This window comes from Podarcis pityusensis (genome assembly GCF_964106645.2).
Source record: "Podarcis pityusensis genome assembly, chromosome: 9".
Classification (NCBI taxonomy): domain Eukaryota; kingdom Metazoa; phylum Chordata; class Lepidosauria; order Squamata; family Lacertidae; genus Podarcis; species Podarcis pityusensis.
This window is the reverse complement of record NC_138034.1, coordinates 70,398,697-70,415,207: the sequence shown is the minus strand read 5'-3', so window position 1 is coordinate 70,415,207 and position 16,511 is coordinate 70,398,697. Positions and strand designations below refer to the sequence as shown.

Sequence of the window (16,511 nt, the reverse complement as noted above, 5' to 3'; positions counted from 1 at the left end):
TGAATCATGCAGGCCTTTGGTCTCCAGCAGTCATTGTTGGACCCCCTCAGGTACTGGGGCGCAGCCTGCCTCCATAGGGGGAGGGATCAATGAGTATGTTTCAGATAAGAGAGAATGACTCTCCTCTCCTCTTCTTGCTAGGATAAGGTTACCTTGACTGTTTTCTTCTTATGTGTGCAGAACTCCTGCTGATTTCATGTGGGAGTTAAAGGGAGAACGGCAAGAATAGCAGAGCACAGTCTTGCGTTGGGGGAAAGGGGTGTTTGTCCTCTCGTGCACTTTGAAAACAGCATAAAGCTATCTTAGCAATTGAGAGAGCTTTCTGGCTTTTATTTTTGGCCCCGATATCCTGTGGCTTGACATGCCTTGACACAGCATACACACACCCCATGCACCATGAAAGAAATGCCATTGCCTTATTCCATCTTGCCGGGGCCCTTTTTAAGGCAGAGGGTATCTGCAGCCCTGAAACCCTAAAAATGTTCTAGGATGTGTGGAGGAGGGAAAACTTGACAAGAACATCGACTTGACATCGTTCAACCTGGACACTGAGGTCCAGCTCCGAGGGCCTTCTGGCAGTTCCCTCACTGCAAGAAGTGAGATTACAGGGAACCAGGCAGAGAGTCTTCTCGGTGGTGGTGCCCACCCTGTGAAATGCCCTCCCATCAGATGTCAAGGAAATAAACAACTATCTCACTTTTAGAAGACATCTGAAAGCAACCCTGTTTAGGGAAGTTTTTAATGACTGGTGTTTTAATGTATTTTTAATCTTTTGTTGAAAGCTGCCCAGAGTGGCTGGTGAAACCCAGCCAGAAGGGCAAGGAAAGAATGAATAAATAAATAATCCAAGGAGGATTCCCATTTCCTTCACCTGTACTGACCTGGGGGTGTTGCACATCTTGTCTGCCACTTCCTGCTGCAAAGTCCCTTGCATCACCATAGAATAATAGAATTGCAGAGTTGGAAGGGACATCTAGTTCAACCTCTGCTTAAAAACCTCCAATGAAGTCCTCAATCTCCCGGGGGAGTCTGTTCCACTGTCGAACCGCTCTTGATCTGCCTAGTAAAATAAATGAACAAATTACACTTCAGAATGTGTCCAGTTTAAATTTCTCTTTTCTTTTCAAGTTCCTAGCTCAAGGTGCCTCCCTAATCTCTTGAAAGATTTTTGCAATCAGTTTGGTGTGATAATATTATTGGGTCTTCCTTTTCCAGAGACCAAAAACAATTATTTTGAAATATTATGCTGGGGGGGGGGCGTGATGGGACACAGGTCCAGTGGGTGTTAGTTTGCAAAATGTATGTTCACCCCGTTAAGAGAAAATCACAGCAAGGTGACGAGGAATGCCAGTTGTAAAAAAACAGGGTTGGAACAGCTTCATTTTCTTTCTTTCTTTCTTTCTTTCTTTCTTTCTTTCTTTCTTTCTTTCTTTCTTTCTTTCTTTCTTTGACAATTCAATTTGGGGTTCTGCCTGCCTCTGCAGACAAGTTAATTTAAAATAAGGGGAGGACAGTGTTCTTTGGGCAGGTAGTTGATGAAATAGCGTTTTCGTTGGTTGGGGTTTGTTGGTATCCTTTGTAAGCCTGCCACCTCTTCTCGTCTCTTTCTTGCTCTATTTTTAAATCCAGACTCCCGAAGAGCTAGAGGATGATTCTGACTTTGAGCAGGAAGATTACGATGTTCGCAGCCGGACAAGTGTTCAGACTGAAGACGATCAGCTTATCGCTGGCCAGAGTGCAAGGGTGAGTGTAAAATCTGTGCAACACATTAACACATCTTCAGATTCCTCAGGGAACATGTGTTCTCTCGCAAGCTGAAAAGTCTGAACGTGATTGCAGACAGCGGAGTATCAGTTTGGGTCCCCTAGCATCTGAAATTATTTATGACACAGGCGTTCAGTTGACTCAAGAAGTTTATTGGAAAAGAAAAGTTTCACAGAGCTTATGCGATGCTTGCTTCCCCCATGATGAAGGTTTACACCAGGAACGAAGGAATCTCGCTTCCATCACTGAATGAAGTGCAACTGTTCAGAGGGCCAAGATTTCCTATAGCCTTAGAGCAAGATTCTAGATCTCATGGAGCAAAAACTCACAGAGCTGTCATATGTTTGCTCTCTATCGTGACCATCCTAGATTTGGGCTTCTTGGGCTATATTTGGCACATTTCAATGTTTTATTTGTTTTCAGGGGCAAATGGGGTGTGGTAGGGGGAGAGCTTTACAGTGATAGTGTTTCACTACTTCACATCCTTTATACTGCTGGAAGGTTGCAGTTGATCACAGGTTCCCATTGCATGTTGCATATATAAGATCAGAAGAAAAACCCTGCTACCCGGGTGAGTCAAAAGCTCCATCTAGTCCTGTTCTCATAGCAGCCAATCAGATGCCTGTAGGGAAGCCCACAAACAGGAAGAAAGCACAATATCTCTCTCCCCAGTCATGATCCCCAGGGCATACTGCCTCCAACACTTGCAAACATGTCAGAGGCGGATGACTTTGGAAGGGGGGGGGATGCCAGAGGCTGGGCTGAGGAGGAGGAATGGTGGAGACCACCTCCCCATCCTGACCCTTCCAGGGAGGAGGAAGAGGAAGACAGGATAGATTTACAACAGTGGTTTGTGAGAGGTCACAGCTCAGAGGGGGAAAGTTGGGAAATTAGGGAGAGGAGGAGCAGGCAGAGTTGGAGCAGCAGCTGGCTGACACGTTGTCACTAGAAAGTATTCCAGACCCTCCATCTCCCAGAATCTGGCGGGCCTTGAAAGTAGGAGAGCAAAGAGCTCAAAGACAGAGGGCATGTAGCAGCACCCATAGAGGAGGTGATGGTGATGATGAATGAGGAAGTGGTAGAAACCGGTGTGTGTGTGGGTGTGGAGTTTCACTCAGGACAACACCATTATCCAAGAGGGTGGGTTCTATGGCTTCTCTCTGTAAAGTCTGAAATGAAAAGGGCCTGTAAGAAACTTTTACTTGTCTTTATACTTTCCTGGGCAACCAACCAGGAGTCGCTGACAGCATCCTGACACATGTGCACATGTCCTACACAGTGAAGTATGTGTGGTTTTCTTACCTAGAGGTAGAAGATCAACAGTTGAAATGAGATGCCCTGATTCTGCCCTTCACTGTGTTTCTTCGGAATGCGCTCCAGCTGTGAGCAGGCAGAAAATGAAAAATTTTTAAACCACTGAGGACACACAGTGTGTGCCACACTCCACGAAGTTGTCCATTAGTCATGGTTTCCAGTCTGTTAATTTGTCTTGGAGAACTGTTGCACGTTGCTGAGTCGTCTCTGCAAATCTAATTGCAGCGGAAGACGCTCGTTACTGAATCAGGGCAATTCTACCAGGGTAATTGTTTCATGATAAAGTGAAGATGCTGTCCCAGGTGACCTTAACTTATGCAAGGAGACTGCCGATTAAGTTGACAAGTGACCCTGGCAGACGGAGATGCTTGAAAAGTGAGGCTTGTTGAACCCTCGGGGTATTTCCACTCTTGGATTAATGGTTTACCTTTTGCTAAGTAGCCTGCAACAGCTGAGATAAGAAACTGTGTTATTCTAGGCCAGAATCCAGAGGCAGACACTATCCAGAAGTATGAAAATGCAGCTCTGTTGATGAGTTTTTCCATCGTTAGTTATGCTTACTGCTTCCAGAAGAGAAAATTAGGAGAGATATAATATCAAGACGAAGGGTTAATGCCAGGCAAGATATTTGATTGTGTCTGTTGTGCTAATCCCCTTGCTTGCCAACCAAAAAACCACTTGCTGATTATTTGAATCACTGAAGATTTCTTAAAAAGCAGAATCTGGCTCCACATTTTGATTTTTGGTTGGTCACTAAGGCTGCGCGCACACACACAGCATTTAAAGTATGCTTCTTCCACAAAGGATGCTGGGAGCTGCAACTGACCTCCCACAGAGCTACAGTTCCCAGCACCCTTAACAACTTCAGCTCCAAGGATTCTTTGGGGGAAGTCACATGCTTTAAATGTGCTTCAAATGGGTGGTGTGTATGCAACCCCAGCGCTGTGAAACCGATGTGTTCTAAAGGACTTCCCTCGATGCACCAAGCACCAAGACTTTCAGCTGAGCTGATGGGTCTAATCTCTGTGGATCAGGCCCTGGTCTGTATGGCCTTAGGCTAGCCTTTGCCAACCTAGGGCCTTCCAGATGTTTTGGACTACAGCTCCTATCAGCTGTCTTGGCTGGGGCTAATGGGAGTTGTAGTCCAAAACATCTGGAGCATTCCAGATCAGTGAAGACTGCCTTAAAGTAAAGGCAAAAGACCCCTGACAGTTAAGTCCAGTCGCGAATGAATCTGGGGTTGCAGTGCTCATCTCGCTTCACTGGCCGAGGGAGCCGATGTTTATCCGCAGACAGTTTTTCCACATCATGTGGCCAATATGACTGAGCCGCTTCTGGCAAAACCAGAGCAGCGCACGGAAATGCCATTTATCTTCCCACCGGAGCGGTACCTATTTATCTGCTTGAACTTTGACATGCTTTCGAACTGCTAGATTGGCAGGAGCAGGGACCGAACAACAGGAGCTCACCCCGTTGAGGGGATTCGAACCGCCCACCTTCCGATTGGCAAGCCCAAGGCTCAGTGGTTTACACCACAGTGCCACCGGTGTGCATTCCAGATCAGTGAAGACTGCCTCAGACACTCCTGAATATGCCAGTGCATTTTGCATTGCCGTAGCACCCAACAACTGCTAACAGAAAAGGGTTGCACATGAGGGGGCCTAGTATTGTCAAAAGCCAGTAGACACATGAATGGCTAAAAAGATGGTCCAGACGTGATTGCTTCTCCCCCGCTCTTCTCCCTCCAGAGTCTAGTACTGAAATGATGGAAGGAAAATCCTAATTCATCTTATTTATTTATTTTAAATGTCTCTATTTCACCCTGGGTCTAATCTCTGGTGGGCAGCACAATCTCAGGAATCCTCAACAGTCCTGCTATCGGTCCAATGTTACAGATGGGGAACTGAATTATGAATGCCAGAGCCAGTGTAAGGGCTCTTGCAATATTTGTGCCATTGAAAAATTTACATTGCAGAAATTCCCTTTCCGGCATATGTGCGTTGGAAGATGGATGGCAGCATTCAGCTGGTGCACAAAGTGGATATTGAACTATTTGTAGTTAATTCTTTGTCCTTGACACCTATAGGATGGAGGGGCTAAGCCTGTCTTCTGACTCTCATCACCCTAGGCATCCCAACCATTGAGAATCAAGCCTGATCCTATTTACAGAGTTCTCTCAGTTTGAGCTCTCTTTTTTGGGTTACAGTAGAGTATGACAGAAAGTATTGAAATGACTGTGACATTTCTCTGTGAGAGCATCAGAAATTGACACAAAGGCTTTTGCAGCATCCCCATATATAGAGTTTGTTCATAATCCCAGTCCCATTTGCCATTAGCAAAGTAATTGCATCAGATAACATATTCCGTGTTAATAGAATTGCTAACCATGACCTCCAAGTAACTGCCAATAATGCTGCCTTCACAATGCTATGCAGGTGCTGCTGCAAACAGACTCAACTTCTGTGCCAAAAAGCTAGATTTTGATAAAACTACATGTTAGGCAGTATTTCTTCATTTTCTCTCCCCCCCCCCCATGCTTTATTTTCCATAATTGCATCTACACAGCAAGAACGTATCATTACTGTTATCTGTAAATACCACTCATCAAAACAAAAATCCAATTACAGGATACAAGTCTTCTAACAATAAATTTTGTACATAAACTTTGACTTCCTGTCCTTTCCCCCCAAAATTCCACTGGATCAGAATGGTTACTGAAGATGGTGGAATATGCTGAATTAAACAATCTTTCGGAAAAGATCAAAGATAGGCCCAAGCAGGAGTTCATTTCAAATTGGGAATCTCTTAAGAGATATTTAAAGGAAAATTGTTGCAATTTTAACTCAGATGCAGTTTTTGAGTAGTCTCTGTAAACAACCCAAGTTAAAGGGAATATATATGTTATGTGGCGGCATGGTTGCTTGAGAGCAAACAGGCAAGACTCCCACCTGTCTTTTCCAGGCATTATTATCTGTACCAAACCATTTACAGTGCAGAGCGTCTCAAGTCCATGTCTGCTCAGTCGCTAGCAGAATCTGGGAGTGGGCGGTCCTTATACCTTCCCCAGCATAACAGTCGTGTGACCCCATTCTTCTCCTCCCCTCTCTGCGCGCAAACCGACTGCGCAGAGAGGGCGTTGGCAAAGGAGGACTTGCCTCCCCTCCGCTTTGCTGAGGCTCGGTGCTGTGGCTCTCTCTAACATCTTCTGATCCCTGCATCCCTTTCCCACTGGAGGCGGGACTTCCCTCCTCGCCAGATGAAGTGCTGCTTCGCACGATCTTCGCAGGCTCCCTGCAACACAACTGCCCTTCCACCTCTTGCCTCTGAGCTGATGGCAGTTCCCTGACAATATATATACATATATGAGTATTTTTATTATCAAATATGCTGATAAGTTGTGCAATAGGTTTATTTAAGTATTTCTTCATTTTCAATAATCTCCTTTTACTATTCAAGGGGGAAGACAAGGAAAACCCTAAACTATCAAAACTTCCTTCCCAGCCTCATGTTCATTTTCTTATTTATTTGTTTTAAAAAATAAAAATAGAAGAAATGAAATGGGAGACTCCCGAGCTGCAGGACTCTTCACCCCAAACTAATACCTTCATGTTTATGCAGAGCAGTTGTAGAGCGCATGCAAAAGTGTCCTTGGCTGTGTAAAGCTGGAGGCTACTTGTGGCTATAATACCACTCCACAGAAGCTGTTAGCCTTTTAATAGCTCAGTGTTTTATCTTTGATTAAAAATATATAAAACAGAATATGCATGCCTTGCTGCAGCTCCTACAGAAAAAAAGCACTTTTCTTTTTCCTTCTAAGGAAAAAGCGCTTTTAAAAAAAGGCACAGGGGTGTCAAGGTTAGTGTGTCAGCTAAGTTGGGAACAACGCCACATATCAGTAACAGAGAAGGGGTTCTGCAAGTCTGTCCATGTACACACATCCAGGTATTTATCATCTTGCAGTACGGAACAGCATCACACACATAAAAGAAGCTCGTTTTTTTTCCCTTTCAGATACAGAGTGCGGGCTCAATTTCTTTACGGTTTTTTCTTTTAATGGTAGAAGCTTTTGCACACTAACATTTCAGGCTGCTGAGTTACATTGATAAGGCCTAATTAAAACTCAGGCATTGAATTCTAATTTGATTAACTTGCCAATTTTCTCCATATTTTTTTTTATTTCCTGCTTCTAGATAACCTTTTTTAATCCTGGTTTCGGAAAAGGTCAATTATGAATTTTTTAAAAGCCAAGAGCACTTTAAGAATACGTAGAGGGAGACTACAGCTGATTGGAAGTGACATAAACAAGAAAAACTGTAATGACACTTAAATATATGTCACACCCCATTAAATGTGCAACGCAACTTGGTAGAACCCCTGGAGCCAAACAATATCTCAGCCTGGAAATCATTGCTGAAAGTGCCTATTTGATCTTCAAAAGCAATTATTATAATTCTACTGTTCTGTGTTGCAACTTAGTTGCTGGTTTCTTTGGGAAGTTGGAGTAAGCTAGAATCCACCAGTCCAGGACCAGCATCATCCCAGAGGCGGTATATTTATTTATTTATTCGTTTCATAAAAATTATACACCACTTGATTGTTTTTAAAAAAATAAAAAACCCTTAAAGCTGTTTACAAATGATAAAAAGTATAATCAAGAAGAAGACAAAATACATACAAATGTTAAAATACAGATTAAAATCACCTCAGGTTTCTAAGCATCTGGGTAGGCTTGTCTAAACAGTAATGTTTTTAGGTAAAGGTAAAGGGGCCCCTGACCGTTAGGTCCAGTCATGGACAACTCTGGGGTTGCGGCGCTCATCTCGCTTTGCTTGCTGAGGGAGCCGGCATACAGCTTCCGGGTCATGTGGCCAGAATGACTAAGCTGCTTTTGGCAAACAAGAGCAGCGCACCGAAACGCCATTTACCTTCCCGCCAGAGTGGTACCTATTTATCTACTTGTATTTCATGCTTTCAAACTGCTAGGTTGACAGGAGCAGGGACCGAGCAACGGGAGCTCACCCCGTCGCGGGGATTCGAACCACTGACCTGATCAGCAAGCCCTGGGCTTTGTGGTTTAACTCACAGCAACACCTGCCTCCCATAAGTTTTTAGCAGACACCAAAAAGGGTACAGTGGTACCTTGGTTTAAGAACAGCTTAGTTTATGAACTAAGATTAAGAACGCTGCAAACCCGGAAGCAGGTGTTTTGTTTTGTGAACTTTGCCTTGGATGCAGAACACGTTTCGCTTCCTGTTGAATGTGTTCCATTTGGAAATTGAGTCCCCCGCTGCTATGGGAAAGAATGCCTTGGTTTAAGAACCCTTTGGTTTAAGAACAGATTCTGGAACGGATTAAGTTCATAAACCAAGGTACAGTGAAGACGCTTGATTCCAAAAGGCGTTTCAAAGGGTAGACACTACTACACTAAATGGCCGAGTTCTTACAAATGTGGAACAGGTATAATGTGGCACCTGTCGCAGTGCTAGTTCTGCTGATCAAAGCATTTGAGTGGGAACATGCAGAGTAAGACGATCTCGTAGGTAAACTGGTCCCAAGCTGCTTGCCAGAGCCTGTTGCCTCTTCAGCATCTAACCATTCCTCCTCTCCTCTTCTGACCTGTCCTCAATGCCCCACCACCACTCCCCTGGCTCTGAGCCTTCCTCCTCCGGGGCTTCCCTTGGGGCTTCTCTAGAGGGTTGGAGAACAATTCAAAGTATTTGTGCTGACTTTTAAAGCCCTAAACGGCCTCGGTCCAGTATACCTGAAGGAGTGTCTCCACCCCCATCTTTCAGCCCGGACACTGAGGTCCAGCGCCAAGGGCCTTCTGGCGGTTCCCTCACTGCGAGAAGCCAAGTTACAGGGAACCAGGCAGAGGGCCTTCTCAGTAGTGGCACCCGCCCTGTGGAACGCCCTCCCACCAGATGTCAAAGAGAACAACAGCTACCAGACTTTTAGAAGACATCTGAAGCCAGCCCTGTTTAGGGAAGCTTTTAATGTTTAACAGACCACTGTATTTTAATACTTTGTTGGAAGCCGCCCAGAGTGGCCGGGGAAACCCAGCCAGATGGGCAGGATATAAATAATATATTATTATTATTATTATTATTATTATTATTATTATTATTATTAATCCCACCACTCTTCTTCATCCAGCCGGTCCCTGACAATGGCTGGCAAGCAGAAAATGAAATAGCTTCCTCCCGCCCTTGAATCTTCTGCTCCCTCCACAGCTGCTTTCCATAACTGAAGAAAACTCTCAGTTGGAAACGCACATGCAACTGCACACACAGTGTATATGCATTGCTCGGGCGCACATACGAAGGAGCATCTCACGGGGTGGGGTAGAGCCGTGTTGGGGAAATATCAGGGTTCAAGCCCAATGCCCTGAGCTGGCTGGAATGGAATCTAGAATCAGTAAAACTGGGCATTTGTTTAAGCATTGCAACATAACCTCAACCAGCAAGTAGTCGAGGGTTGGCACACCAAATATGAAAAAAGCAGAAAGATTTATATACTTAAAAGGAGCTAGGTTTATGCTGCTTACAGAGAAGGGAGGAGGCCGTTGGGAGGTTGGTAAGAGCAGTTGGCTCTGCCACTGAATTAGTGCCACCGTATCGTCCCCTTCGCTAAGCAGTGGTGATCCAGGATGTTAGCACAGTGACCTCACCTGACAAGCCACCTCTGCACAGGCACGTGTTAACAAACTGTCTGTTTATCTCAGTATGAAACAACATCCGGCAGTTTTGTTTACTACTCTGCTGATGTTTCTGGAGCCAATGTTTTAAGCCCAGAAGGTGAAACACACAACCTGTAGCGTGTCTGAAACCATTGATTTACTCCTGGGAATAATACGAATTGCAGAAGCAGACTATCCCAGCCAGTCCTATGGAATTTACAAAATCGAGCTCTTATGAACTGGTTCCTCCAGTTATGTGCAAGTGACTGGAAGCATTTGTTCTTACGACGACTTCAGCTGTTCTTTTTCTTTTAATTGTTCTGTTTTTGTTTCAATCCAGGCTATCATGGCCCAGCTTCCCCAGGAGGAGAAGGCTAAAATCGCAGAGCAAGTAGAGATATTCCACCAAGAAAAGAGCAAACTGGATGCCGAAGTGGCCAAGTGGGACGACAGCGGCAACGATATCATTGTGCTGGCCAAGCAGATGTGTATGATCATGATGGAGATGACAGACTTCACTAGGTATGTATCATGACTCAAACATGATGTCCTCCTTGTCTGCAGAAGGCATCAGGTTCAATCCCCGACAGCAGGGAAAGTCTCCTGGCCTGAAAGCCTGAAGAGCTGCTGTTGGTCAGTGTAGACAACAATGGATTAGATGGACCAATGACCTGACTCTGTATAGGGCAGCTTCCTATGTGGGTAATTGACGAGGAGTTTAGGGGAGCAGGATTGGTTCACCTGCACCTCATTTCTAGCCAAGCTGGTGCCGCAGGAGGCACTGCAAGAAAGGCTTAAAATGGAAAAGATGTGGTGGGACAGGCACTCAATTTTGGCACTGAACAAAAGCCCAAGTCCTCCACTGATTTCAGATGAGGGATTTCTCTCACTTGAATACAGTGGTACCTCGGTTTAAGAACAGTCCTGTTTAAGAACAATTTGGTTTACAAACTCCGCAAAACCGGAAATAGTGTCCCGGTTTGAGAACTTTACCTCGGTCTAAGAACGGAATCCGAACAGTGGAAGGGCACCGGCGACGGAAGGCCTCATTTGGGAAAGCGCTCCTTGGTTTAAGAATGGTTTTGGTTTAAGAACGGACTTCCAGACGGATTACGTTCATAAACTGAGGTACCACTGTACTTCTTTGAAACAAAAAAAATTAAAACCCCATCCACACAGAAAACATCACTGTGAAAACAGGAAGCTGAATTAGATAGGCTTTTGTTCTGATTCAGCAGGGCCTTTCTTGTCATGGAGAAACAATATATCCTTGCCTTCTCCCTTTAAAACTAGTTGTTCATTGTTCAGGAAATATTATTTGCATGGGTGAGTGTTCAGTCATGTGGGGCCTCAGCTTTTGCTTGAAGTAGTACAGGCCATACAGAGATTTGTCACCTTAGAGAGTCTACCACCCAGACCACCTTGTGATGCCTTGAATGCTTCAAATAGAAAATGGCCAGGCAAAGACGCACAGAGGAGATTGTCTTATACAGAATCAGACCATTTGGTCCATCTAGTTCAGCGTTGTCAACTTCGATGGGCAGCAGCTCTTCAAGGTTTCATGCAGGGGGACATTCCCAGCCCTAGATGGAAGATGGAACCTGGAGCCTCCTGTATTCAGGAGCGTAGGAAGGGGGTGCAGTCCGCCCTGGGTGCCACCCCTGAGGGGGTGACAAAATGGCACACTGTGGGGGGGTGACACTTATCGCAGGGCCTGGCCTCCAGCACGCCTGAGCCGTGCATCTCTCCTGGGAGTGACACGGTGGCTCAGGGCCCTGTGTTGCCCAAAATGGTATTGTGGTGCTTGCATCCGCCAGGCAGACTCCATGGGCAGCTCATGGCAGTGCCCTCAAGCAGTGCCCCCTGGGTGGATCACCACGGGGGCCCCATGCATGGATCGCCCCATCCACATGCGTGACTCCCCCCCCCCACCACTCCAGGTGCCAGAGCAGCTAGCCAGGTGTCAGCAAACTTTTTCGGCAGGGGGCCGGTCCACTGTCCCTCAGACCTTGTGGGGGGGGGCGTACTATATATTTAACAAATTCCTATGCCCCATAAATAACCCAGAGATCCATTTTAAATAAAAGCACACATTCTACTCATGTAAAAACACCAGGCAGGCTCCACAAATAACCCAGAGATGCATTTTAAATAAAAGGACACATTCTACTCATGTAAAAACACACTGATTCCCGGACCATCCACGGGCCGGATTGAGAAGGCGATTGGGCCGGATCCGGCCCCCAGGCCTTAGTTTGCCTACCCATGAGCTAGCTGCTCTCCTGCCTCTATTCAAAGCAGATAGTCCACTACTGAGCTAGGCCACCCTTCCCCCAAATGCGTGGAGCTGCATGGGGCAAGGCACAGCTTGTGCATGAAAGGAGAGCTTTTCTTGTCTTTCAGGCATGTGTCTTAAGGAGGCTGATTTTTCCTACCAATGTCCTGACACTTCAGGAACACCTGGATTTTTGCACTCATTACTGTGATGAAGAATTCAACGAGCCCCAAGGCGGTGGGGTTATTCTCCGACCTCTAGTTGCTACGAAGCAATTCCAGTTGTTGTGAAGTAGAAGGAGGAACTGCAAAAAAAAGTGACTCTAGAAACAAAGCTGCTTTTTTCCCACTGCTTAATCTTAAATATATGCATTATTGGGTCATTCACGCTTGCTGCAAATGTTGCTTCCCACCCCACGGAAACCCGCGTGCCCCATTTCTGCATTTTGAGTTTGCATTAAGCATAGCTCGGGGAATAACAGAGGGGTTCTATTTTTTCTCCTCTCTCATGAAAAAGCTTTGCATTCCACCAGGGACACTGTCTTAATGAGCACTTAAAAATGCACATGCTATTAAACATAGTTCATGAGCTTAGAGGCGAAATCAAAGAAAAGTGCTGCCAAAGCATTTTGGAGCATATGAGGGAATCCAGAAGGCTTTTCCTCTATTTTTTTCCTGCTTCTTTTCCTAATCAAGCTATGCTATAATAAGTAGTTGAAAGGTGATGTCGTACTAAATTGGGAAGACGTTCATACTACAGCTCTCTTTTTCCCCCTTTTTTGAAGGTTTTTTAAAACCTCTTATCCAGGATATTAACTCTATTTATTTCCATAATTTAATTAGATGGCACTGTAATTACCTTGTATTTTCCAGGGGTAAGGGACCATTAAAGAATACATCTGATGTCATTAATGCTGCCAAGAAGATTGCAGAAGCTGGCTCAAGAATGGACAAATTGGCCCGTGCTGTGGCTGATCAGGTAATTTCAATGGGAACAAATCCTCTTACAAATAAGTTTTTTAAAATATATGAGGGGAGCTCTCATGCTCAGGTGCTGCAGGCATCTGGTTGGCAACTGTGAGAACAGGATGCTGGACTAGATGGACCACTGGCCTGATCCTGCAGGCTCCTTAGTAGACTGTTACCATGATGCCCATGCTAGTGTGCCCCTGGTGTCGGCACGACCAAAGGATTGTATTGGGGTATCATAGAATCAAAGAATCGTAGAATTGTAGAGTTGGAAGGGATCCTGAGGATCATCTAGTCCAATGTAGGAATATGCAGCTGTCCCATACGGGGTTCGAACCTGCAGCCTTGGTGTTATCAGCACCTCGCTCTAACCAACTGAGCTATCTAGGCTCTCCGTGATTTTCTCTTCTCCGACCTTCTGCCTTACCTATTGGGCAGGCAGGACAGGAATCACTGTGAAAACTGGATTGTAATAATGATAATAATGAAACTAAGCAGCTGCTTGAGGATTTCCCAAAGTCATCTGGTTGGTCACTGTGAGAACAGAATGCTGGACTAGATGGACAACTGGCCTGATCCAGCCAAGCTCTTGTTTAACGTTCTTATGATCAGCAGAGCCAACCCCACCAAACATTTTGCCTTGCCTTCATTGTCTGCATCTGGAGTTGTGATAAATGTGTTAAGCTTCACACAGAGCTACTTCCTCCTGCTTATACCTTCCAGGTGCTGTAGTCCAACACCCGTCATCCCTGGCCATTGGTGCTGTTGGCTAAGACTCGTGAGAGTTGCAGTCCAGAAACATCTGGCAGGCTACAGGTGTTAGGATATTTCCGTTCCACCTTAAAAGGGAGCAGGCTTTGTGAGTCACAGAGTCTGCGTATTTCCTGTTTCACAGGATGTTTCTGTTGTGTCTTTTGTTTTTCTCTCTGTGTGTCAGAGACACTGAAGCAGGCAGTCATGTTTTTCTTTGTTCTGATCAACGCTGAATAAAACTTGTAAATAATGCTCTCCTGAGTGCGACTTCTGCTGTGCATTATCTGCTGATAGAGAGTGTGCATCGGCTCTAGAATGTGGCAGGCTATTTCTGGAGCTCATGTCGCTAATTGCTGATACTGTGTGCCTACGGGAGATCGATGGATGTCCGGCAGCCGGCTTGGGGGCCATGATGGACTTTATCTCCCTGGCAGTATCCCAACAACAGGTTCCCCATCCCCAAAATGCCTATTAACTGGCATTCTTCAACCCTGCTGCCCTCCAGACGTTCCTGGTCCTTGCAATCCCCATTCTCCTGGAAACTGGCCATGCGAACAGGAATATCTGGAGGGCATCACATTGGGAACGGCTGATGTATATAATGGGCTGCTTTATTCAGGGCTCCTGCCATCAGCTCTTTCCATGTCTCCTTCTCCCATTTCCGTAGCCATGGCAATGTTTTATATTTATTTTTAACCATGTTTTGAGAGACGGGTTTCTTTTAATAAAAAAAATATAGCCTGGTTGTCTGGAAGAAGCTACTTCAATTTACATCTGACCACTTAAGCACACTTTCATAAAGAGCCTTCACCTGGGGAGAACAACTGTGCCAACAAGAGCTTCAGAAGAAGAGTCCCTCATGTACTCAGAAGGAAAGTGCTCTGCGTGTTTCAAGGACAGCTTTTTATGGGGTGGTCAAAGTCCATAGAATACTATTCAACAGTGAACAACAGAGCGTTATGTAATTACAATTTGTTGTGTTGTGCAATGTACTGTGTTCTATATACACATGATGTGTATAGATCTTGGCCTTGATGAAGAGCGGCTCTTGTAATTGGTTGGGGCAAATAAATATTTTGCAGTTATTTTTTCTCATATGAGGACAACCCTTCTTTGTTTTCTCAGAGCTGATCACCGACTCTATCTCCTCTGCTCGCACAAAAAGGCATTTTGTTTGCTTACTTCCAGAATGACTTAAAACAGCCTTTCTCAACCTGTGGGTCCCCAGATGTTGTTGAACTACAACTCCCATCAGCCCTAGCTAGCAAGGCCAGAGCTCAGGGATTATGGGAGTTGTAGTCCAACAACATCTGGGGACTCACAGGTTGAGAACCACTGAGATAAAATAATGTGAGACAAGCCAGTCTCTTTGCTAGGTAATGCCAGTTTCCCCCACTCCTGCTGCAAGAGAGTGTCATCCATTTCTGAAAATGCAAAGCCATTAAGTGCTGAACTCAAACCATTCCCAAAGTTTGAACCTGGCTGCTGCTGCAGATGATGGTGGTGATGATTAACCAAGAATGGGGAAGTATTAAAAAGACAGGTTAGCCACTTAAAAACAACTCTGGGGTTTTTTTAAATACCCAATTATATATAACTTGAATTTTCCACCACCAAAACTTTGGAGCCCCTTAATGATCAAACTGTATTGTAGAAGTTCGTGTACTTTAAAAATTTGTGTGTGATGGCTGATATGCCAAAACATGGGATTTACCAGAATTTCTGACATCCAAGTAATAGATTTTGAACAGGCACATTTATTGTGTTCTAAACAACCCTTCACCAAAATGTCCCAGGGTCACAGCATATAAAAAGGCAATTATAATGGTAAAAAAATATCCCCACCCATTACCCCAAAGTCAGAATACAAGGAGGGCACCAAAATCACTTCCTTGATTTTCAAAGAACAGGGTAAAGAGATACATCTTTAGCAACTAATGGAAGCGGTCAAGAAATGGTGCCAGATGCAACTCTGTGGGGAGTGAGTTCCACATCCCTGGGGCCATCACTGAGAAGGTCCCCTCAGAAGCTGCAGCCACCATATTTTCCAGATTGATGGAACCATCAGGAGGGCCTGGCAAGATATTTGGGGCCCAAATCTGGGCTCACCCTAGTGCCAGCACTCTGCACTACTATTGTGAAGTAAGTGAGCTGGGAGAGCTTGCAACAGCAATGGAGGTCTCATCATCAATGCCAGGATGCTCCTATAGGGCATCTATCACCATCCAGAGCTTCTTGCTACAATCAGACCAGTCCTCCAAGATGATGCCTCTGCCTCCTGATCTGCAATTGCAATTGTAAGTTTTAGGATATAGGGAATCTCCAGGCAAGTCTTACAGAGACTTCTCCTTGTTGCCCCAACATAAAGTAAAAACTTGATAGCTGGGGCTTGCATGGTTCCACTCATCAGCTGATCAGCACTTTTACAGAGTGCTATGCAAAAATGGGTCGTCTGGTGTCACTGTGATGTCAGGTGATAGACAGGTGGGCAGTCCCACCCACCCAGGCGGCTTGGTCTGCAGGGGCTGAGGGAGATAAGAATTTAGCCTGCTAGATGAACCCATTTCCCTTCCCCAAGAGTTCTCTGAGAAAGCTCAGTGAAACTGACCTAATTATATAGAATCATGGAATTATAGAGTTGGAAGGGACCCAAAGGATCATCTAGTCCAACCCCCTACAATGCAGGAATAACAGGTAAAGAATCCGTGACAGATCGCCATCTAGACCTCTGAACTCTCCCATTCCTAATTGTGAGCGATTG

General features: G+C 45.2%; 1 protein-coding gene across 6 annotated transcripts in view; it reads left to right on the top strand.

Annotated features, from left to right (window-relative positions):
• The window catches only part of CTNNA2 (catenin alpha 2), a 528,364-nt gene that overhangs the window by 475,994 nt on the left and 35,859 nt on the right, over positions 1-16,511 (top strand). For all 6 annotated transcript variants that reach the window (XM_081020737.1, XM_081020736.1, XM_081020739.1 and 3 more), the window contains 3 exons: positions 1,630-1,743; positions 10,095-10,276; positions 12,902-13,007. In XM_081020737.1, coding sequence (XP_080876863.1) covers positions 1,630-1,743; positions 10,095-10,276; positions 12,902-13,007 — 402 coding nt within the window. The remainder of the gene's footprint in view (positions 1-1,629; positions 1,744-10,094; positions 10,277-12,901; positions 13,008-16,511) is intronic.